The 24,000-nt window shown below is 33.7% G+C and overlaps 1 protein-coding gene across 1 annotated transcript in view; it reads left to right on the forward strand.

Annotated features, from left to right (window-relative positions):
• The window catches only part of LOC143225524 (chordin-like protein 1), a 41,968-nt gene that overhangs the window by 12,333 nt on the left and 5,635 nt on the right, over positions 1-24,000 (forward strand). Inside the window, exons 5-10 of the mRNA XM_076455139.1 lie at positions 2,540-2,694; positions 7,191-7,284; positions 11,957-12,031; positions 16,628-16,725; positions 19,179-19,284; positions 22,459-22,671. Of these exons, the coding sequence (XP_076311254.1) occupies positions 2,540-2,694; positions 7,191-7,284; positions 11,957-12,031; positions 16,628-16,725; positions 19,179-19,284; positions 22,459-22,671 (741 nt within the window). The remainder of the gene's footprint in view (positions 1-2,539; positions 2,695-7,190; positions 7,285-11,956; positions 12,032-16,627; positions 16,726-19,178; positions 19,285-22,458; positions 22,672-24,000) is intronic.

The following is a 24,000-nucleotide window of genomic DNA, read 5'->3' on the forward strand; positions in this document are numbered from 1 at the left end:
GACATTGTAACATCCCCACGGCTGAAAAGGCTAGCATATTTGGTATGACGGGGTTTCGAACCTGCGACCCTCAGATTGCAAGTCGACCGCCTTAACCACCTACCCATGTCGGACCTTTGAGCTGAATGGTGAAACAAAATAATATTGTTCGATTATACGAAAAAGAAGATTAGTAACAAACTTGTAGCAAATATCTACAACCCTTTTATTATTTTTATAAGATGTTAATCATTTTTTAGTAGTTAGAATAAACTCTCTTCCTAATAAGACACAAATAATTCACATTGCTCACTGTTCTTTCATTCTAAAGTAAGTATAGTTCTAAGTTTTAATGAGTGTGTGTTTTTCATATAACAAAACCACATCGGGCTATCTGCAGAGCCCTTCGAGGGGAATCGAATCCCTGATTTTAACGTTGTAAATCTGTAGACTTACCGCTGTACTAGCGGGGGGCTTTTAATGAGAATTATTCAGCACTCTAATTTTGTATTGAATATGGTTGTTATATTTTTGAAACAATAATGGTTTACCAATAATTCATATTTTTGTGATGCACTGAATCTCTTTAAAAATCCATTTTTGTTCTTACTCTGGAGTTAATAAAATACTTTTTACAGGACATTATTTATTTTTTGGTAGCCATTGTTTTTAATTATCCAATAAATATAGTTGTTCTTCCTTTTATTTTTTGATAAGAAATGAATTATTATTCAGTATTTATTGTTTTGTAATGTGCAGTGACTGAAATTATTAACCATTCTTCACTATTCATCAATCATTTATTCTGTAATTCACGTGGTTTATCTTTTGAAGGAAAAATTAATCGTTCTCCAGTATCAATTACTATTTATTGTATAATAAAAATATTTCTCATTTTTGATAAGGTGTTAATTATTTTTAATACCGCAGTTATTTTTGTTTTATCTAACAAATATATTTCCTTTTGTTTTTTTAAATAGAATTTCACCCAATTCGTTTGTTTTAAATTTTGTAATAAATATATTTTTTATTTTTCATGAGCATATTATTATTAAATTCCTATTGCCATTCTACTCTGTTACAAATAAAATTCTAATTTTGCTTACTACTTTAATGATTCTTTGGTATCCTTTACTATTCTCTTCGATGATGAATATAACTTTTCTTAACATTTTTTAAAGTTAGGCATTACACAGGTATGCGATGGTTTTCTTTGTCTTGTATTTTTACATAGTCCACAGTAATTCTTGTACGCTGAATTCGAAAATGATATCCATTTTACTTCCTCACGGGCAAATTTTTCACAAAATGTCATAACGCAATACAGAAAAAGAGACCACAACACGTAGTTTTGAGATTAAAATATGTAGGTTTCACACAAAAAAGGATGAATGAGGATGAATGTTCTTCCATGTTCTTTCCATGTTTGTATTTTTATTAAAAACATAACAATAAAAAGATATTCATTGTGGTAAACGAAATAATAATATGATCTAAGTAAGCAATATAATTTTTTCCTGATTTGTAAAAAATTCTTACGTAATAGAAAGAAAAAAATAATATTATTTTCGGAACCTCGAAGCTGTATTGTGTAAAATTTGCTATTAAAACTATAACAACTTTTATGAAGTTTAAATTCGCACCCCTGTGTTATTGATTACCATTTGCTCTGTTTGTTTATAATGAATGCACAAAGTTTTTTTCTGCTTTGACAAAAAATTAAACTTCAGTTTAAATTGTTCTTTGGTTCAAAAATTAATAATAAATGTAATTATTCGAACTTTCACCAGATTATTCTCAATCTTATATTGATTCTTTATTTTATTCAGCACGTTTTAGTCGGCCCAGAATGGTCAGGTGGTTGAGGCACTTGACTTGTTATATGAGGGTCCTAGGTTCGAATCCTTCGTCACACCAAACATACTCGCCCTTTCAGCCGTAGGTGACGGTCAGTTTCACTATTCATTGTTAAACGAGTAGCCCAAAAGTTGGCGGTGGGTGGTGATGACCAGCTATCTTCCCTCTAGTCTTACACTGCTAAATTAGGGACGGCTACCGCAGATAGCCCTCGTGTAGCTTTGCGCGAAATTCAAAAACAAACAAATCTTTTTCTTTTCATAATAATGAAACGAAATGTTTTCCAGTTTCTAATTTTCCTCTAATTTTGCAATTTTAATTTTTTTGTAAGCATTTGTGGTAGCACCCAATTGTCGAATACTTGCTGTAGGCCTATTTTGGTCTTTTATTCTAGTTAGATAATCTGACAATTAAATACGTTATCTTCTGAAATATTTTGTTATTGGAAAGTTTTAAGCAGTTGTATGAGCAATGTGATTTATATTGTTGAGAATTTTACATGTATGTACTAATCTTTATTCTTTCTGTGCAATCTTACCACAGTATCAGATATCCAGATAGTCTATACATATTTGTGGAGAGAAGCTCAAGTTTACTATAGTCATCAAAATACCAACAAAACACACACACACACAAACGATTTAATGTAATATTTTCAAGTGACATCAATAGAATTTTATAAAATTATCATATCATTCTGTAGGTTCACGACTGGTTTCTGCCTCTAGATCAGAAGACCAACTACAGGTAGCGTGTTTTGATAAAGGGCAAATATTTAAGGATGGCGAGACTTTCGCTTCTAATTCAACTAGTCTTCAGCCTAGAAAGCCTAATCAGTGTGTACAATGTGTTTGTCAGGTAATATTTAATATAAAATATTATTAGATTGTTTCTAGGTTAATAACAAGTCTTCCACGCTAATATATTGGTAACAAAATCTTCAGGTCTAATCCATCACAAATGTATTTGTCAAAACAGTAAACTTATTTTCATTGTTTATTGAACATTTTGACTATGTTTAAATTAATATATAAAAGTATTTGTATCATTTTAGTGAAAAACTGTTTGACGGGTGACCAACAAGGATGTCAAAACTAGAAGAATATAATGATATTTCAGACAAATAATAAGAAAAAGTAGTTAAAAACTTAAAAACAACATTGCTTGATGTTTGAATGGTACAACACAAGTTCAAGCTACAGCAAAATAATATTGGAACGTTTTAAAATACCAGAAATAAACAACCTAAAAACACCAAAATTTATTTTTATTTAATTGGACACTCAAGGTTTCGCTTTCAGCTTTTTCAGAAGCGTTGAACTAAAACAGAAACCGTAACTGACAATACAAAGTTTCAAAGGATTTCTAATCAATTGTATAGAATTAAATTATAAAACGCGCTTTTGACATATTAAGTAATAAAGATTATATATTGGAATAATTAAAAGCTACCTGTAATAAACAATAGTCCTATCTAAGTTGCACATCAAAATCACAAAATATAAGAGGGAAAAATAATAATTATAATTATAGACCACATTTTTTGCCCTATTCATCTGCGGATTGTACTTCTGTGAGAAAAGCTTCTTTAAATATTCTGACAGTATACTTGATGGCTTTGGCTTTATTACATTATAGGGTACTGTGCTAAGATTTTGAAAGTTGACTTTTTAGGATTAGACCTAGCTGTTCTACAGCTTTAATCAGCAGTTCAGACTTCTTGATTACATAATAGTTTTAATTTTCTTGGAGCTAGTGTTCTTAATTAGAGGTACTATAATAGTAACGTTTTCTGTGTTATCTTTGAAAAAAATTGTCCTTTTTTCTTTCGTATCTGCGTGATTTGTTTCGTTTTCATGTTGGAGGTGCGATGCTGATTTTTGGGCGCCGTAGTCCTTAAAAATTTGCTCAATGTCAAAAGGTGAAAATTCATTCTTCAAAAGGACTGGTTTAAATTCAAAGCGTTTAGCACTTTTTTCCCACTGCAGTTGTGATCGGTTCTTTTTCAATTATCCAATAATTACATCTTTCTTGGAAGTTTTGGAATGATGGGATTTGAAGTTAAGGGAAAAAAATTATAATTGATTTGTGAAACGAGGTAGATTGTATATTATTGCCATTGTTGATTCTTAAGGTAACACAAACAAATCTATGCTCTTCTCCTCATTCAAATGATTAAGAATGAATTGGATGTTGGAGCCTATGGAACTATGAAAATCTACAAATTTGATTTTAGACGGATGGCCATGGTTCCAAAGTCTAAACACGTCATCAATGTATCTAAGCCAAAGATCAGAGCCAGTGCTGGTATTTATACATGTAAAAACGGCTGGTATGGGTTGAGAAATTTTTTTTATGGAGAGGAGCGAACAATGTTTCGACCTTCTTCGGCCGTCGTCAGGTTCACATATATATTTTTCTATGCGTGTGGGTTTTCTCGTCATCACGGAGTGCTGGTATTTAGACACCACTTGCCAAGTGCTGTTGTTTCTAATACGTGCGTAAATATTTCGACGTAAATAAGAGCAACTTTATCACCCATTGTGAAACCACTTAGTTGGATACATAGTTTATTGTCAAAACGAAAACATAAAATAGATAGTATCTATTGCCAGTTTGTACCTCCAAGCTGCTTATGTGATTTGACATGAATTTTCACACTGCACTGATGTTATCTTCTTTTTGTATAAATAGATTAGAGAGCTATGACACCCAATGTAAATAGTATTGTTATATTCATCACTGTGTGAGGCACATCCTTGATTCGTGACAACAGGTCTTGTATGTTATTTAAGTGTGCTGAAATCTGGTTTTGTAAGGGCACTAAAATTGTATACGTAAGCCAAGACAAACTTTCAGTGGCACTGTCATATGCTGAGATTACCGATCTCAGTACAATTCTTGAATTCGGCTGTTAGAAGGTTTAAGTTCATCTAGAATCTTCTTATGGAGGTTATTTGATTTTCTAAGTTCATAACTAATCTCTTTAGATTTCGTCGCTATTAGTTATTTTGGTGTGGTCACTGGTAAGTATTTGAAACATATTATCGTCTTTTATATTATCAAATATTTTTTTATTCTTAAATGTTTCTGTTCATAGCTACAAAACATTTACATCTGGCTAATTCCTTGATGGGTTTTTTTATGAAAAAACTTTAAAAGGATTTTCTTGAGTATGTAGGTTAAAGTTGGTGTGATGATTTCTATGTCTTTATTAAACGTTTCTGATTTTTTCTCTCACATCCATAAGGATAAACAAGGAGGGAAAAATGACAATTTGCCAAAGATAACATGGAAAAATACAATTTTTATAGCACCTTTAATTGACCAAACTATCCACAAGAAAATATAATCTATAATGTAATAAAAAACTGAACTGCCTATTAAAGTTGTAGAACAGCCAGGTACAGCCCTAAAGTAGTCAACTTTCTATATCTTATTATAATACACTACAATGTAAGAAAGCCAGTTGTCTTACAAATATATGTATGCAATCTGAAGGTGGCTGACTTGTCTTCAGTGTTGTTTACCAGTTCACACCATAACATACATACAAGGATATGACGTATTGACGTTATTGATAAAGAACACCACGAAAGAAGCGCAGTTCGACGTATTATTTTTCAATTTACCAAGCACGAATAATACCTGACACGAAACCTCCATCCGCCGTACAAATTAATTTCAGAGACATCGGATACGCTGACAGAAAATTTAAAGAAGCTCTTTTTCACAAAACTACGGCAAAAGCTACGACCACAGATGAACAGGATAAAGGATGACGTCTATAATTACAGTTTTGTTTGTTTTTGAATTTCGCACAAAACTACTCGAGGGCTATCTGTGCTAGCCGTCCCTAATTTAGCAGTGTAAGACTAGAGGGAAGGCAGCTAGTCATCACCACCCACCGCCAACTCTTGGGCTACCCTTTTACCAACGAATAATGGGATTGATCGAAACATTATAACGCCTCCACGGCTGAAAGGGCGAGCATGTTTGGCACGATGGGGGTGCAAACTCGCGACCCTCAGATTACGAGTCGCACGCCTTAACACGCTTGGCCATGCCGGGCCAAGTACAAAGCTACACAATAGGCTATCTCTGCTCTGCCAACCACGGGTGTCGAAACCCGGTTTTTAGCGTTGTAAGTCCGCAGACATGTCGCTGAGCCACTGGGGGTTATAATTACAGTTATTTTATTTTTACCTCTTTTATTTTTTTGTCATATCAATGTGTATGTAACCTGGATAAAACGTTTGCTTACTACGAACAGCTTGTAATGATTCCAACAATATAATTTTTTCAACAATAAATATGACTACTTAAAATGTCAAAAGCGCGCTGTATAAATGCGTGTTATCGATTCGATTAAAATTTATTATTCAAACCCTCTGAAGCTTTGTGTTATCGGTTACGGCTCATGTTTTAGTGGAACGCCCCTGAAGAAGCTGAAAGCAAAACTTTGAGTGTCCAATTAAATAAAAATAACAGATTTTGGTGTTTCATGTCGTTTATTCCTCGTATTAAAAATATGTTATATTCTCATGTGCGCTACTAAAATTTAATTATATCGTGGGGTAAGCAAACACAAAATAAATACGTTGGCTGATGCATAAGTTTGTGTTGAATTCGATACGACTAACATAAACGTAATAATATACATATTCAAAGTAAAACAGTGTACGAAAACGGCATTTATAAACTACGTAATATGAAAAGCTATTTGTGTCCACCATGTACCAATTTTGAACGGTTCAAACTAGAACTCGTCATAAAAATTGGACTTACCACAACAACGTATTTAAATAAGCACAGTTTTTGAACTGAAATCTGCACGTTGTGTCGTTAGCTAACAATTAAAGCAACAATAACAAAAAAAAAGTTTACCTCTTGAATAATATATTTTACTGTCGTTCACACATTGTATGTGATTGAGAAAAAACAATATGCATTCTTGTAAAATTACAATATATTTTCTAATTTACAAGAAATCGTTTTTACAGTGTGATTTCATCATCACGAAATTGTTGTGTTATCATTAGACGTACATTATAAGAACATAAAATGGAAACTATTATTTATCGAATCGCTTCTATAATAAATAACTTTTAAAGTGTGTCTTCGCACATTAATTTTTTATTACAATTTAATTAACGCTGTAGACAAATCCTGATATTATGGTGTGTGCCATAAAACAACATCCGTCATTTCGGTCATGAACGTTTTTTTCGTTACTTGACAATAATCAGTTCATGTTTAAACGACTGGCTCAGTCTTTATTATGCAAACTTATTCTATCTACTAAAACTGCTAGTACTTTAAAACAAGACTACTTTGAGACTTCTACCTTACAGAAAGGCAAGGTACTGTGTAGGCTGAAGACGTGTCCACTACAGTCATGCCAGAACCCTCACTACCGATCAGAAGATTGCTGTCCTGTGTGTGAAGGTATTGGAGCTTATTCAGTTTCTGAATTTTGTAAATTACTCAGGTTTCCAACCAACGACAGGAACTAATGATATATATATATATATATACATACTTCTTAAAACATGAATATATTCAATTCAGAGCGCCCCTAGTGGCACAACGGTATGCCTGTGGACTCACATCGCTAGGATCGGGGATTCGATAGCCGTGGCGGGCAGAGCATACACAGCTCTTTGTATAGTTTTGTACTTTATTCTAACCAAACAAACAAACATTTAAGAGCTATATAATGATTTCAAAGTTTAATTTTTGTTAAGCGCAAAGTTGCACAATAAGTTATCTATACCGTGACTATCACAGGACTCGAACTCCGGATTTAACGTATTTAAGCTCTAAGGCGTACCGTTGAGCAATATCAATGCTACTTAGAAAGTTTTTGTTTGGTTTTTACTTATTTGAGCGCCAAGCTACAAAATGGTCTATCTACGCTTAATCAACAATGGGGGTTTGACTCCGATTTTATAATTGTACCACCGAAAGCAATTCGCTGGCTCATTGGGGGGAAATATTTTAAAGGCGTTTAGAATCGTAATGAACATTTTATTTTTATTAGGACTTTACCCTTAATTTTACACAAAGGAATAAGCGTTATTTCCCTTATGCCTGTGTGGTTGTTATTTCCCTCGAACACCCTTCTGTAGTTCAATGGTAAATGTGAAGGCTTATAACCTAAAAATAGTTTTCGATACCTGTTATAGGCGGAAACTATTGCGTAGTTTCTTGTTTAACACTGAACAAACAAATTCAGCAAACATTAAATGTAAGAGTGGTTTCTTTTCTTCTTTTAAATAAACATTAATATTCTATTCCTGCCAGTTGAAAGGTCTCATTCTATCGCGACTGCACTCTTCTAAACACGTTCTGTTTTCATGAAATTATATGTCCGAATTTTGAAAAAAAATGTCGGTTGGTATTATACAGATTTTGGCGAAATTAATAGTCTTCACTCAGTCTGTTAGGCTGATATATGCTAGATCAAAGCTAGTATGTGTCGCATCATGTCACGCTTGATTTCTCGAAATAGAGGAATCATGTGTGTTTTTTTATAGCAAAGCCGCATCGAGCTATCTGCTGAGCTCACCGAGAGGAATTGAACCACTGATTTTAGCGTTGTAAGTCCGTAGACTTACCGCTGTACTAGCAGAGGGCAAAGGAATCATAAAAGCCAAAATGCATTTATCCAGATTGAATAGTTCGGTTACTGTTTGTCCATTACAATTTTAGTGAAAGAGGGCCGTGAAGCCTTGTAAGTGTAATGAATATTGGTATGATTTTAAAAAAATTATAAATAAGTCTAAATTAAAAACACAGTGTGAGATAGCCTAGCCTAGAACCAAATGCATAAAATTTATCATGAAAGTAAAAATACCTATCCAATTTTCATATTAAATCGTTTCTGAATTAAGGTATTTTCTATTGTGTGATCAAGGTTTTTAATAAAAAAAAACTCTTAGTCAACGGAGACTCTAAATTACGAAATCAAAAATATTTTTTTCCAGTTTTATCACTTATACATTTCATTTTATACTTTTAATACATGAATGTTTGCTAAGCAACGTGATATAAACGTGTTATATAAAATATAGCAGGATGCATTGGCTTTTCCGTCTGCTGTTTTTAGCTAACTTAGGTCATTAAAAAAGATGCGCACGCACGCAATTGGATACGATAAGTAATAATACCCAGATTCACACAATCAGGGTCCACTTACATGGGTGTAACGTTTCAGGTTTCTAGGCTTTTTTCTGCTTGAACCTATGGCGGTCACATACACACAGACACGATTTTTTATTATTATAGATTTCCGAGCACATTAATGTTTTGTCCAAGATTACTGTGTTGTTATACTATATCCTGTTGGAATGTATATTTAAACATGTGACAGTTGTACCTCTGATGATATCTAGCCAACCCGCCATCCCTAAATAGGATATGCAGATATTATTTCGAAGAGGATGACAGATAGATATATTCTTCACACTTTCATAAAATTGCTCAGAAATATGTCATATTATCATCTTTCTGTGGTATCTATTTATTCTGAAAAGAGCTTAATAAGCGAGACAAAAATTATTCTGGAGAAGGTTAAAAAGATATCCTTATTTGATGTTTCAGAACTTCACTAAACGTACAAATATTATTTCATTTAACCCTATGCTGTTTATAGAAGTTATACATTAACCTGTAAATCTTTCTTTTAGTGAGAACAGTGTATTGTACCAGTTGTAAATGAGTGTGGGAACTGTCTTTTCTTGTTTGATGGAGTTAAGCACAAAACTACACAATGAACTATTTCTGCTGTGCCAACTATGGATATCGACACTCAGTTTTTTAACGTTATAAGGCTTCAGATTTACCACTGAGTCGCTGGGTGGGGAGAGGGTTAGGAAGTTCGTTTATCTTCAAACTCAGTTTAGGTGTGCCAGAACTGTGGTTATCAGTGCTATGTGAATACCGGATATTCAAATCTATTTCGCATGCGAATATTTCTTTAGAAGGCGATTATAAATATATTAGTATTGATGTTGTGGTCAGTTGTAGTGCAATATCTGGCTAGTCATTTTTAACATTATTCTGTGCAGAGAAATATAAACATTTAACACTTGAGGGTAATATCTATGTGTTTTCAAAACGATATTATCAGATATTATTATGAAATTATATATTTTTTTACTTTTGTATTTTCAGTAGATGATGTTAAGAATTTGTTTTTAATATTATTCTAGAAGCTTCCTTCAAGTAAACTTTCCACCGCGGTATATCGTTCATAGAAAGGTTCCGGGGTTCTTTTTTGTTTTTTAAATGCAAAGTTTTAACTCCTGGCCTTATCTGGTGTGTCGATTTGAGATCCAATTATAGTTTGGGACTCAGGAGGTCAAACCCTTTCAATTGATGTATTTGACTACACCCAAAGTCTCATAGATTAATTTACTTTAAGTTGCCTAAAATAAATTAATTTTACTCTGAGAGGAGAATGGTAGAGACCCTGATGATTAATAAAATCAAACAGAGTGTGTGTGTGCTTCATGTTTGGTGTCGACGTACAAAAATATATCTTATGAAACGGAAAAAAAATGTTTCACAGATTAATTTACTATAATCCTATCTAAAAGAATTTCATGTGTCACAGCGATTAAGAGGATTTCCTCTTGTTTTTCAAGTATAAACGTTTATCTCGTAGCCCCATCTCTTGAGATGGAGATCTAAGTGCAGTTCCGACTATTGGGAATTCCCAGGTGTATTTACCAGAGCTAATGAAAAAGTTGGAATGGCCTTTTGTTTTCTTATAGCACAGCCACCTCGAGCTATCAGCTGAGTCCACCACGGGGAATCGAACCCCTCATTATAGCATTGTATTGGACTAGCGTGGAATGGTCTTATGTTTATATAAGATGTTTTGATCCACATATTCTTAAAATGTCAAGACATCAAACAAAATATTTATTTCTATGATTAAAAGTATACGATTAATAAAGTAGATTATTGTGAGTTTGTTTTTTGGAAAAGTATAGAAATATTTACAATAGTATTTCTAATTTAAATTAATCTGGAAACAGAATATGGTTATTTTGTATTAATAGTATAATGCTGAAAATTTATTTTGCCATTTTTACCAGTATCTTCGATAAACATACACTGTAGGTACTTAGTTTATAAACAGGGTGAATAACATTTTATATGAGTTATTACGTATGCTAATACAGTAACTATAATGACCCGCGGCACCACGAATGATAAGTTTAATTCCTGTATATTTGGCTCTTAGCGAATATCCGACCAATCGACGTTTACATACCTATATTTTATACACGTTTATATACCAAGAAATTTATATTGGTATAGCGAAATTGTTAAATAATGTAGAGCCATGGTACACAACTCTCGAAAGTAACTTTCAACATTCTCAATGAACATGTAAAACCTAACACAGTTGAGCATGAAGAACAATAACAGATTTCGAAACCACTCCTTAAGTTAATCCGGAAGGTTAGTGTCATCCCCAAAATGAAGGTTATGATTGCGAAAAACTCTTCGAATTCAAAAACGGCCCGGCAGGGCCAGGTGGGTTAAAGCGTTCGACTCGTAATCTGAGGGTCACGTGTTCGAATCCCCGTCTCACCAAACATATTCACCCTTTCATCCGTGGAGGCGTTATAAGGTGACGGTCAATCCCACTATTCGTTGGTAAAAGAGTAGCTTAAGAGTTGGCGGTGGGTGGTGGTGACCAGCTGCCTTCCCTCTGGTCTTATATTGCTAAATTAGGGACGGCTAACGCAGATAGCCCTCGTGTAGCTTTCCGCGAAATTAAAAAAACAACAACAAAGAAACAAGAACAATTTATACCTACAGAACTAAAGATAATTTGATAAAACTTTGTTTTGCTATTTTTGAATAAGTTTTGCCTCTGCAGAGCTCTTCTGTGTCTTTTAATTATTTTTTACGTGTGAGGCGCAGGATTCAGTATTTGTATACTTTGGACTTCCAGTGCATTTCATTAAAACAACACACTCATATATAACATTGTTATTAACACATAAATAAATACTCATTGTTTGTATTTTTACTAAGCTGCAAAATTGAAATACATTGTTCCCTAATCACTGAGTTTTTTTGTTTTTCTTAACAACAGTAAAAGTCTCCCTAACTCAAGATGTAAGAGTGGATAACATTTTGCTTACAATCCGAACTTCGGGTGGTGGATCAGGTGTGTTATATTATTACTTATTTATAAGCTATGATTTTTACCGAAGAAAAGCTATTAATGGTGAAAATGCATGCATTTTCTATTAGACATTTCAAAATTTCTGTATTAAAAACGGCTCAGCATTCATGACATATGTTTTAACGATAAACATAAAGCCGATGATTCAGTGGTTTTATACATAACTTTCGAGCATATGAAACGATAAAAGATACAATGAATATTTTCGAAAATATTTAAAAAATTACAAGTTATGATCTTGTTATTAAATGTTATTTAAAATAACTGAGAGCAACGTAAGAGTTGCTAGTGAATATATGTAAAATATTATATTTCAGGATTTACACTACGTGGCCAAAAGTATGTGGACACCCGACCATCACACCCATATGTGCTTGTTTGACATATCATTCAAAAACTATTCGCATTGATATAAAGTTGGTCCCCCCTTTGCTGCTATAACAGCTTCCACTCTTCTGGGGTGGCTTTTCACTAGATTTTACAACATGGCTGTGAAGATTCGCTTCTATTCAGCCACGAAAGCGTTGGTTAGTTCGGACACTGATGTCGGCGTTCCAATTCATCCTAAAGGTGTTCGATAGGGTTGAGGTCAGGCCAATTAAGTTCTTCTACACCAACTTCGGCAAACCATGTCTTTATGGACCTCATTTTGTGCACGGGTGCATTGTCATGTTGAAACAAAAAGGGGCCTTCCGCAAACTGTTGCCACAAAGTTGGAAGTAAACTAATTCCTAGAATATCATTGTATGTTGTAGCATTAAGATTTCCCTTCACTGGAACTAAAGAGCCTACCCCAAACCATGAAAAACAACCCCATACCATTATTCCTCCTCCACAAAATTTTGCAGTTGACACTATGCATTCAGGCAGGTAGCTTTTTCCTGGCATCCGCCAAATCCAGATTCGTCCATTGGACTGCCACATAGTGAAGCGTGATTCATCACTCCAGAGAACAATTCCACTGCTCCAGAGTCCAATGCTCCAGCCGATCCTCGGCATTGCACATGGTGATCTTAGACTTGTGCACGGCTATTTGGCCATAGAAACCCATTTCATGAAGGTCCCAACGAACAGTTCTTGTGCTGACGTTGCTTCCAGAGGCAGTTTAAAACTTGGTAGTGAGTGTTGCAACTGTGGACAGACGATTTTTACGCGCTTCAGCACTCGGCGGTCCCGTTCTGTGACCTTGTGTGGCCTACCGCTTCGTAGCTGAGCCGTTGTTGCTCCTAGACGTTTTTACTTCACAATAACAGCACTTACAGTTGACCGGGGCAGCTCTAACATGGCAGAAATTTTACGAACTGAGTTGTTGGAAAGGTGGCATCCTATGATAGTACTACGCTGAAAGTCACTGAGCTCTTCATTTCACCCATTCTACTGCCAGTGTTTGTCTATGGAGATTGAATGGCTGTATGCTTGATTTCATGCATCTGTTAGCAATAGGCTGAAATAGCCGGACGCACTAATTAGAAGGGGTGTTCACATACAATGAAATTAATAATATCCAAGAGTTAGAGTTTTGAATATGCTTGAAAACCTAGATAAGTTCGGTCACTCTTTAACTATGAAAGAGTAGAAATATGTGTTCAGTCTAAATCTACACATAATTTTTATCATGGTACAGAATATTAACCCTTTTTACTGTTTTTTTAAAAATCATTGTTCTCTGGCTAATGATAAATAAAAACATATATTCCATTTTTATTGGGATTAATGTCTGTGAGCATTGTAGTATGGAGGGAAATAAGTACATTTTACTCTTAGTGAGACTTTTGGTGCTTCAACAACAATGATAGATATTTTATATCAGGCTTGTATTTGGTTGTTTTGAAAGCTATACATGCAGCACTAGTTTCATCAACAAGTCTATTCCTATAATTACACTTTACAAAGTTCACCACTGAAAGTAATAGCTCGAATAAATATGTTGATGAAAATACTGTTAATACTGCCATTGTGACATTTTTCAGACAGTCAAAAGTTTCAGGAATAGAATTCTAGTGTTTCAGAACTTCATTTTCTGCAATTTTATGCGTTATGCAAGTCACTAGTCGATCTTTTTAATATTTTCTAGTTCAGCTCTTAAGTTGACAAATTTTTGCTACTTTGTGAATCAACCAGTTGCATTTCAAAATTATTCAAGTTAATTCACTGCAACATTTCCAGATTCAGTTTATCTAACTTTACATTGTGTGCATACTTTATGAATTTCTGCAGTTTATTCTAATAACTTGAACTTATTAGATCTTAAAGAAAATTGTTCAAAAATTTAATTAATGATGCTTGAAAATTGTATTTGCAAGCTCTGAATGTATATTTTCTCATGAGTGTTAAGATCTGTCACGTGTTTCTTAAGCTTGGGAAATACTTAAAAGTGCCACTGTAAACATCACGTTTAAAAATTTTCAATTTGATTTCAAAAGCTTTTATATTATCAAACATAACGTCAAATATTTTGCCATAATCCGTGATAACGAGAAAACCCACTTGTAGAGAAATGTATATGTTTTAAAACGGCTGGTATGGGTAGAGAAAGCACCAATAGAGGAGCGAACAACGTTTCGACCTTCTTCTGGTGAACCTGGTGATGACCGAAGAAGGTCGAAACGTTGTTCGCTTCTCTATTAGTGCTTTTTCTACTCATACCAGCCGTTTTTAAATATATAAATATTTTACCAGATTCCTGCAATTTGGTGTTCAAGTCATTTAAATGTGAGGAGAGATCTGTTAAAAACATCAGTCTACAAATCAACACAACATCAAATGATTCTTGACAAGAAAATTTTTCATTTCTCACAAAAAAAGAGACTAATTTCATCCAAACACTCAACAAATCGTTTAAGGACAGAACTTCTACTTAGCCAACGAACATTATCGTACATAAGTAGTCCTGGGTACACCGAATTCGCCTCTGAATTTTTTTTTTCAAAGCTTGCGCAGAAGTAAAATTAACTTTGTCGGTTACACGTTCCATCACTTTTTCAAGTTCCTTAAGATCAGCTTTTGCACACAAAGTCTTTTCGTGTATAATACAATAAAAGTCTACCAGTGTATGTCTAACGCATTTTGCAAACAGATTTACAAAACCTGCGTCTTTATCAATCATGCTGTTATCAATCAGTTGTCACGGAAACTATTTTTGAAAGGTCAACCTGTCGATTGAATAATTAGTTTACTACTGCTTTACATATTCCAGCTCCTGTGGTATGTTCAGGTAACGTTACCAAGTTAACCAGTTCTTCGCAGATTTCATCACCCCCTACAAAATCGAGCAATAATGGCTGCTGATGTAACATCAGTCCTATCATCAAGACAAATTGAAAGGAATTTACATGAACAAATACATTTGTTAGCTGTTCTGCTATGTTTGTTTCTGTCTTTAATATTTTATCTTTCACTATGTTTCTACTCATTGGTAATTCCTTAATGAGCTAAATATTTTTTTCTTTTTCTAGAAAGCCGTCAAAAAGGAAAGTATGGTATTCTAGCCATGATTTTTTAATTTGCTTTCTACCACTAAGTGGTTTTTCACGTTGAGCAATAATCTTTGAAATCTCAAAACTAGCAGCAACTAAGTTGGAACTACTTGAAACAAATTTCATCAAAACATTTGACTGCTTGTTGTTGTTGCTGAATTCTCGAGAAACGTGTTCTTTTGGTTCTTCCTCACTCTTATTACAAAGCTATTTATGAACAGTTTCAAAATGCCGCTTTACAAAGGAAGTCCTACACACCATTGTTTCAGACCTATGATGCATAATGCTTTATCACCCTTTTCGATCATATCGAATATTTCAGTCCACAATTTTTGAAAATCAATGCTACTGCTCCTTCCATTTGAACGTTTTCGTTTCTTTGCTGGTTGAGCTGACATTCTGACAAGCTGAGAAAGGGTAAACACAATTTAAAAATATCTCACCAATCAACTTAAATACGGTAATTTAACTTACCGTAACATAACATCAGGTGAAAATTTGTGTCATCGATATAAAAATAAATCTATAATTATTAAAATATACGCATTCCACGCCAAATAACATACTTTTAAAAATATAAGTCATGTATTTACTGCAAAAACTGAAATGCATATTTACCGTTATTATCACTAAATATCCAGTATTCACTCACAAACAACAGACAAACAATATAAGCAGAGCGAAGCTAATACCAACAGGTTACTTATATTTTTACTCAAATACTGATGTTTACGCTGGGTCTGCGAGGAATTCAAAATGTGTCATCCGATACCACGTGTTCCCGCAATTGCAAAGCTAGTGCCAAGAGGGCGTGAAAAGTCTCCTGTGAACATTTCTCACTGCTCCCGGATTGGTAAGTTATTAGCTGCTGCACTTGGTAGTAATGATAATCACATGTATTATATATATATTTATTTATTATAGGTTAGTGTTAGGGTTTAAAGAATCAAGAAGCGGCATTGCATACCGCGTGCCAGAAAAATATTTCACGTGCCACAGGTTCACCACGCCATCACTGTAATAGGTTATATTACGAATTAGCTAATCAATAATTAGGTTCTTGTTAAATTAAAATTTGGCTACTATTTTTTCTCCTTTTTAGTTTGTAGTTCTGGTGGTATCAGCTATCCTCATGGTTCCACGTGGCATCCTGTTATTGGCCCTTTAGGACAAATGGACTGTGTACTTTGTAAATGTCAGGTAAATTGAGCCGTTTCAAGTACCGCTTTTGCACGGGGCATGCAGACGTTTTTGGTTTTTATTTTATAAAAGATTAGTAGTATTGGTATGTATTTTCTTCTTCCCGTATTCCTGTTATTGCAATAATTGTTAAAACAAGTTAACTATGATATATTACAACTTTTTTCTGTCGTTGAGGGTGTTACTTTTGATTATACAGTAGAGAGTAAGTTGACGTCCATTTGGTTAAAACGAAACAATTTATTACCCCTTTCAACGCATTAGTTCTACAAGCGGTGTTATTTGATGGGCCTAACTCACAAGTGAAATTAGACAATTACTCACTTGCAACTCAACCTTGTTGGAACACAAATAAAAAAAATTTCAGCTCTGAACCGACTGTAACTAAACTCACTAAATGGGTAAAACAGATCTAATGTGTTCTTCACATACCGCCTTTTTTTTCGTGCGCGCTTTCTAATCTAACTTTATATTATTTAAAATTATTTGGGGCACTCTCGAAATTGCGAAGTGTCACATGCTAATCACAAACCAAGAGTTCTTTCTAACAAACACTACAAAACTTCTAAATTAAGAACAACAGAAAATAATTCGAAACCAAGGCCGCATTAACCGCGGCACAGTTGTGCCAGAGCCCCAGGTGATGAGGGGCCCCTACAGCTTACCAATCGTCCGGACCCTCAGTTTAACTCTTTCTGTTTTCGATAAACCTTCATATTTTATTTATTATTTGTTCTATTCTTACTCAATACAGACTAAATCAATTTTACCGAACAAATAACCACCATAAAAATACTGAATAAAACAAAATCACCTTTTTTTTAGAATTAAGTCAAATTATAGCAGCATATAACATTTCTTTCCACTGAATATACATGTACACTTTATAGTTATATTTTATTGTTTTTTGGACCGTAATTTTGTAAAATTTCTGTCAAAAAAGTGTTAAAATATGCGGTAACGCGTTACACTAAACAAGGCGCTTAAAGTTCGTGTTACTTGTGAGCTGTTAGTCCCAGTAAGTAGAACTCGTAGAAAAATTTTATTATTATTATATTTATTTATATTATCTAATTTAATCTTATCTAGTCTAAAAGTTTCTAAGTTTTACATTTTTATTTGCTTTTATAATAATAAGTAAAAAATACGTAAGAAAAACAAGAAATATATTACGTGTGTAGTCGTTTGTTGTTTTTTTGCTGTCGACTGTTCTTCTCTGTTAACCCTACTACTTTACATCAATGCTACTAGTACACGAAATATTTTTTAAATTAAATAATGCAACGGTAACACAAAATATTTTCATGAGCACAAATGAGAAACTGGTCTTTCTTGTGAGAAATGTTCTGACTCTCTGATTTGTGACTTGAGCAGTTAAAAATTCAACTTCAGCTCCACTATTTTGGTGGGAAAAATTTTTTTCTCTTCGGCTAAACTGTCAGTATCTGTAACACCACGTGGTATAAAACATATCCCAGTTAATCAATTGGAATCTAATCTGTATTTTGGTTATAACTTTAATGGGAGCCGGCCTTAGAAAAACCCTATTCAAGGGGCCTCAAAAAATTTGCGATAGTGCATCAAATAATCTTAATGCAGGCTTGTTCGGAACAATACATCGTACATTGCGTACAAGTTTAAAATAATTATGATGTAACTTGTTTTTCTTTGTTTCATAATTGATTAGAACACGAACATCTTATCGCCTGATAAGTACCAATATAAATCTAATTAGAGGGACATTATAGACCCTGGATAACAATTCGTATTTAATTGTAACTTAATTGTCGAATGTTATATTCCAACGTCAATATCTTTTGCTTTTGTTTTATTTGTGTCTAGATGTAATATATATATATATATATAGCATTTAAGCTTTACGCTAATATTATGCATATATTTTATTATGTAAAGTGAACATGGAAAAACAATAGTTAAATTATTTTCTTTAACTATTATGTTAACAAATTAGCCGTTTTAGTAATGCTTTTATTACATTTATAATGAATAAACTGTACCGTCAGCGATAACATACATATTTATGTCTTATCAATATCTATTAAGGATAGTCATATTCTACCATTTCAAAATAATGTACTTTACAGACAACGTTTTAAAGAAACATTAGATTGTTTGCTTTGCACAAAAATATAATGTTGACATTTTTATTTGTCATCTGAACTACATGTACTAAAGTAGCGGACTTAATGTTTAGTAAAATATATTAAGATCAATTCAAGAATCAAATAATATTTCTTCTTACACATGTATTACCAAAACTAATTTCTATCATATTTATCGGTAGTTAGGGTTGACCAAACAACACTCTTTATATTAACCTTTCGTGTGCATTCTTTATAATGAAAGTTTTACCGATGCTTTTAATGGTTTTGTAGACTAATAGGAAAGAGCCGAAAATGGTGTAACTAATGGCTTGATATTATTTATTATAGATGGGAAAAGTTGAATGTGGACGCCTGGGTTGTTTGTTAAGAGGACTCACGTGTGCTAAACCCCAGAAAGTCATAGGTCGCTGTTGTCCTGTATGTGTTAAAAAAGGTCAGTGTCATTTGAAATATTGTTTGTTTTGAATTTTGCGCAAAGCTACACGAGGGCTGTCTGTTCTAGTTGTCCCTAATTTTACAGTGTAAAACTAGAGGAAAAGCACCTAGTCATCACCGCCAACTGCCAACTGTTGGACTACTCTTTCACCAACGAATAGTGGGATTTATCTTCACGTTATAACGCCCCAACGGCTGAAAGAGCGAGCATGTTCGGTGTGATGGAGATTCGAACTTGCAACCCTCAGATTACGAGTCGAGCGCTCTAATCACTTGGCCATGCTGCGCCCCATTTGAAATAAAAAACGAAAACAATTTGATTAAACTTTGACACACGTTTCATATAAACTGGGATTTCGTCGATATTTAAGAAATGCCAGTTTAAAACAAATTTAGAAGCTTTTGTTGAAAGATTTTCATATAGTGTCTCGACTGTGACAGTATTAGTCCACCCCAGTTGGTCAGGGCAAGCTTACAGTTTTATAACATTAAAATCCAGTATTCGATTTCCTGCGGTGGACTGAACGCAGATAGCTGATTGGATAGCTTTGTGCTAAAACTAAAAACAAAAAAAAAGAGTAAGTACATTATGAAAGCGTGAAACTTTTAGGTTTACTTGGTACATACAGTAATGTGGAGTTGTTCTCCTGTTGTATCCATTTGGAGAACATCCTGTATTTTATATTTGCTTGGTATTAGGAAAATACTGACTGGCAACGAAGAAAATATTTTGATACTATTAAACATTATAAAAATAAAATATAGTAAAGAAAAATTTAATAGTATAAGGTTAACGAAATAATTCCCCCTCTCTTCTAAAAACAAACCCTATGAATACATAATATATAATCTGATAAAAGCAAACAACGAAAGTAACATCTTCGTGACTCCTATACCGATCTAGTTCGTGAGATATCCATAGTTAATAGATAATGCTGTATTTCTAATTTTTTTTTCTTCTAAACCTTTCTTTACACACAACTTTGAAAATTCTCTTCTCCTGAAATTTTCAGTGAATGGCTTACAAACACAGCATGAAGTTCAAGTTGAAGTATGTCAACTACATCTGTGGAAGATGTTGGAACTCGCATGAACCATACATATATTAGTCCCTTGGAAGTAAATAGGAAATTGAGAGATTAAAAGTCAATGAAGCGCCAACGTCAGGTATAATTTTTCCCAGGGATTTCAAAAGAGGTCAAAGATTATATATACGAACCTCTCTTTCTTGCAATTTTCGTTGCATAATGGAAAATGAGCAGGTGCCTGAGGATTCGAGAATTGGTTATTTTACTTCTACTTCTAAAAGGGGTGATAAAATTTGCCTAGAAAATTATAGACTAAATTAGTAGGAACATTTCTAGAGTCTGATAAAAGATGCTTTAAAAATCATTTGGTAAAATATGACATCACAAATGAAAGCCAACAAGGATTTACAAAACGAAAATCTTGACTTACTAACCAGTTATCCGTTTTATATGACGTTACTTGTTATGTAGACGAGAGAAAGGGTGTGTGGATTTTGTGTCTTTAGATTTTCAAAAATATTAACTAAAGAATCCATATTGGTAAGGTATGGGGAGAACTATTTAAATGGATCGTAGGGTGAATGGATGGAAGAAAACAAAAGGTTATTATAAACTGCTACTAGTGGAGTTTTTCTTTCCTGTTTACATTAATGATAGGAACATAATTAGTACTGAGGATGTGGAGACACCACTGAATCTCTTGAGTCAATTGCTGGGTCGTATAAAATAACTGGTAACTGGTTTTAATTATAGTAAATGCAAGAGAATATATTTAGGTTGTCATAACTTGAATTTTATCTTTAATATAGAGGCGGATCCGCCCAATAGCGTGACTGAAGAAAAGGTTCTTGGCAAAGTGATAGATTTGTCATTCAAGCCATCGAATTAGTGCTCTGTTACTAGTAATAAAGAGAATGGAGTTTTAAGGTGTATTTATAGACACAGTGATTACAAATTACTATACAAATAATTATTTCGGTCTCGCTCGGAATAATGTGTACAGTTTTGGTCTTTTTCTCTAGAAAACATATTGACTTTTGAGGTATAATTTCAACAATAATTTCAGGGACGGACAGCATATCTGATATAAAGAGTAACAGGTGACTCTAATGAAATTTACAGGATTATCTGAAAGATCGATATAATAGATGATTTGATTCATTTGTGCTGCATTCTGAAGACGAGAAGACAATAGTTTCATTTAAGACAGTTGAATTTTTCTGACAGAGTGATTGAGTTATAATGTAAGTTTCTGTCAGCAGTAATGGATGTTGGCACTTTACAGAAGTTTAAGAGACGAAATGATAGTTTCTAAAAGAGAAAAAAAAAGAGTAGGTTAAATGTTTACCTTTTCCAGCACAGTTTTCCTGAAGGATGAAATGGTCCCCTGTTGTCAGTAGGTTATACTAATCTTCTAGATAAACGTGTATGAGTATATTTTCCTATCACCCAAGAATTTATAATAAAATATGCGGCTCAAATAAAACTGAGAGTGGTCTAAGAGAAGGTATCTATTTTTATCTACCCTTCAATAAAAATAACAACAGCAGTGAGATCAAAAATTTTTAGAAGTCCAAAATATAAATTCATAATCTAATTAAAAACTAAAGTGAAGTTACTTTGAAGACTTGAGTGTAAATATCTTACGAAAAGGAGCTTACAAATTACAGTAAATACAATAATGTGGGTTAAAAAATATTTATCACCGAGATTTGCTCCGCCACCTAGTGGTGGCTGAGTAGTAGACCTTAAGGCTTATGACACTAAAATTCAGAATTTGATCTGTATGATGAGCAAAGCAAAGAGATAGCCCATTGTTCCGCTTTGTACAAATAAAGTATCACTGTGTTTTTTATTCCTAGGTTGTGCAATATTCAAGTTGATCATGCCATATCAAAATCTCCTTAATTTGAGTTAAAATCAATCAGTATTGTGAAATTAGCTTATTATTTCATGATTATCAGGGTACGATTCTTTTAAAATGCGTTCTAATCTTACTTATTATCCATATTTTATCTGACTTTGAAAGTTTAGTTGCTCACCATACGCTTGATAAGCTAAGTAAGTGTGTTGAATAATTTGATTTTTCTTCTGTTAATTTATATTCTTCTCATGAAATCTTTCTCAATCTTGTGATATTTCAGAGGGCCCATCTGTCCTTGAAGATGCTGCTACTCACCTTAGTATTTCAGTAACCAGTAAACTGCAAACCGAAAAACTGTGTTTATCCAAGAAACAAGACTATGTCGTTTACAAAAGTCATGCATTTAGTACCACAAGTGGCTATTACCAGTTTGCTTTCCAGAAGGTGGGGGACAGAGGCAACACCAGACTGTTTTCGTGGACATTGAAAGAAGGTCGGATACGTATAAAAATATTATTATGCATGCGTGTGTGACGGCTGTTTCCAAAGGCACATCCAGTGTTTTAACAACTACGTTCAGGAAACCGATGTTATGAAATTTGGCGTGTAAACCCACATAACTATACAAAATACAACGTACACAGCTGTATGGTGTTTTATTAAACATACATCATAGTCGCACTATATGGTATTTATGGGCACAAAAGTCATCGTCGAAAATCATATTAAAGCAGTTTTCAACAAGTCACTGTAAGGCCCGGCATGGCCAGGTGGTTACGGCACACGACTCGAATCCCACTCACACTAGACATGCTCGCTCTTTCAGCTGTGGGGGCATTATAATGTGACGGTCAGTCCCACTATTCATTGGTAAAAGAATAGCCCAAGAGTTAGCGGTGGGTGGTGATGACTAGCTACCTTTCCTCTAGTCTTACATTGTTAAATTAGGGACTGCTAGCGAAGATATCTCTCGTGAAGCTTTGCTCGAAATTCAAAACAAACCAAGTCACTAAAACGCTTACATTGCCTTTCGTATGTTAAAACTTGTCAACATACCGAGAGTCACTTCACCGTGCTCATTGGTTTACTGAACCCAGTAGACTTAACAGTGGAAGTGACCATTGTGCCCATCTGTTTACTGAAAATCAGTCGAGTGAACAGTCGAAGTGACTTTTGAAACACACGATGCAATATATATATATATATATTAGGTAATTTAGTTTGGTGTCCTTTAACACTGTGATTCTTAACTGGTAGTTCAGGAACCCCTTAGGTGTTCGCCACTGTATAAATTGAGTTTCTATGTTATAATTACACAAAATGCTGTGTTAGATTGAACGAAAACAATGTTTTATTGAAATTTTCTACCAACTTATATGCTTATTTTTATTAGTACCACATCTGCACACCGTAGGATCAGCTTCCACAGATTGACCTTTCCAAATATGAGGGCCCACAAGATGTTAGTGAATGGATATATGAGAGCAACAAGTTTAAGAATCTGCTTTAAGTTACAATACTCAGTTAAGCGATGAAAGATTTAAATTAATAAATATATACATTTTAGAATTTGTCAAAGTAAGTAAAAAAACAAGATATGGTATAAAAATAATTATGAGAAGTAATGGCTAGATGCAAGTGATCTATGATGTTAGTAATAGTTTTGATTGTTACGTAACTGAAACATAAAATACCACGCAAAATTATTTAATTGTTTCAGTGCGTGAATTATATTATTAAATAATATTATTTAAAATTATATTATAAAATTTGTTTTAATGTTTGACTGTTGTCAAAAGTTTGAGATATAGTAAATATTATC

The sequence above is a fragment of the Tachypleus tridentatus genome, chromosome 9 (genome assembly GCF_004210375.1).
Source record: "Tachypleus tridentatus isolate NWPU-2018 chromosome 9, ASM421037v1, whole genome shotgun sequence".
NCBI lineage: Eukaryota > Metazoa > Arthropoda > Merostomata > Xiphosura > Limulidae > Tachypleus > Tachypleus tridentatus.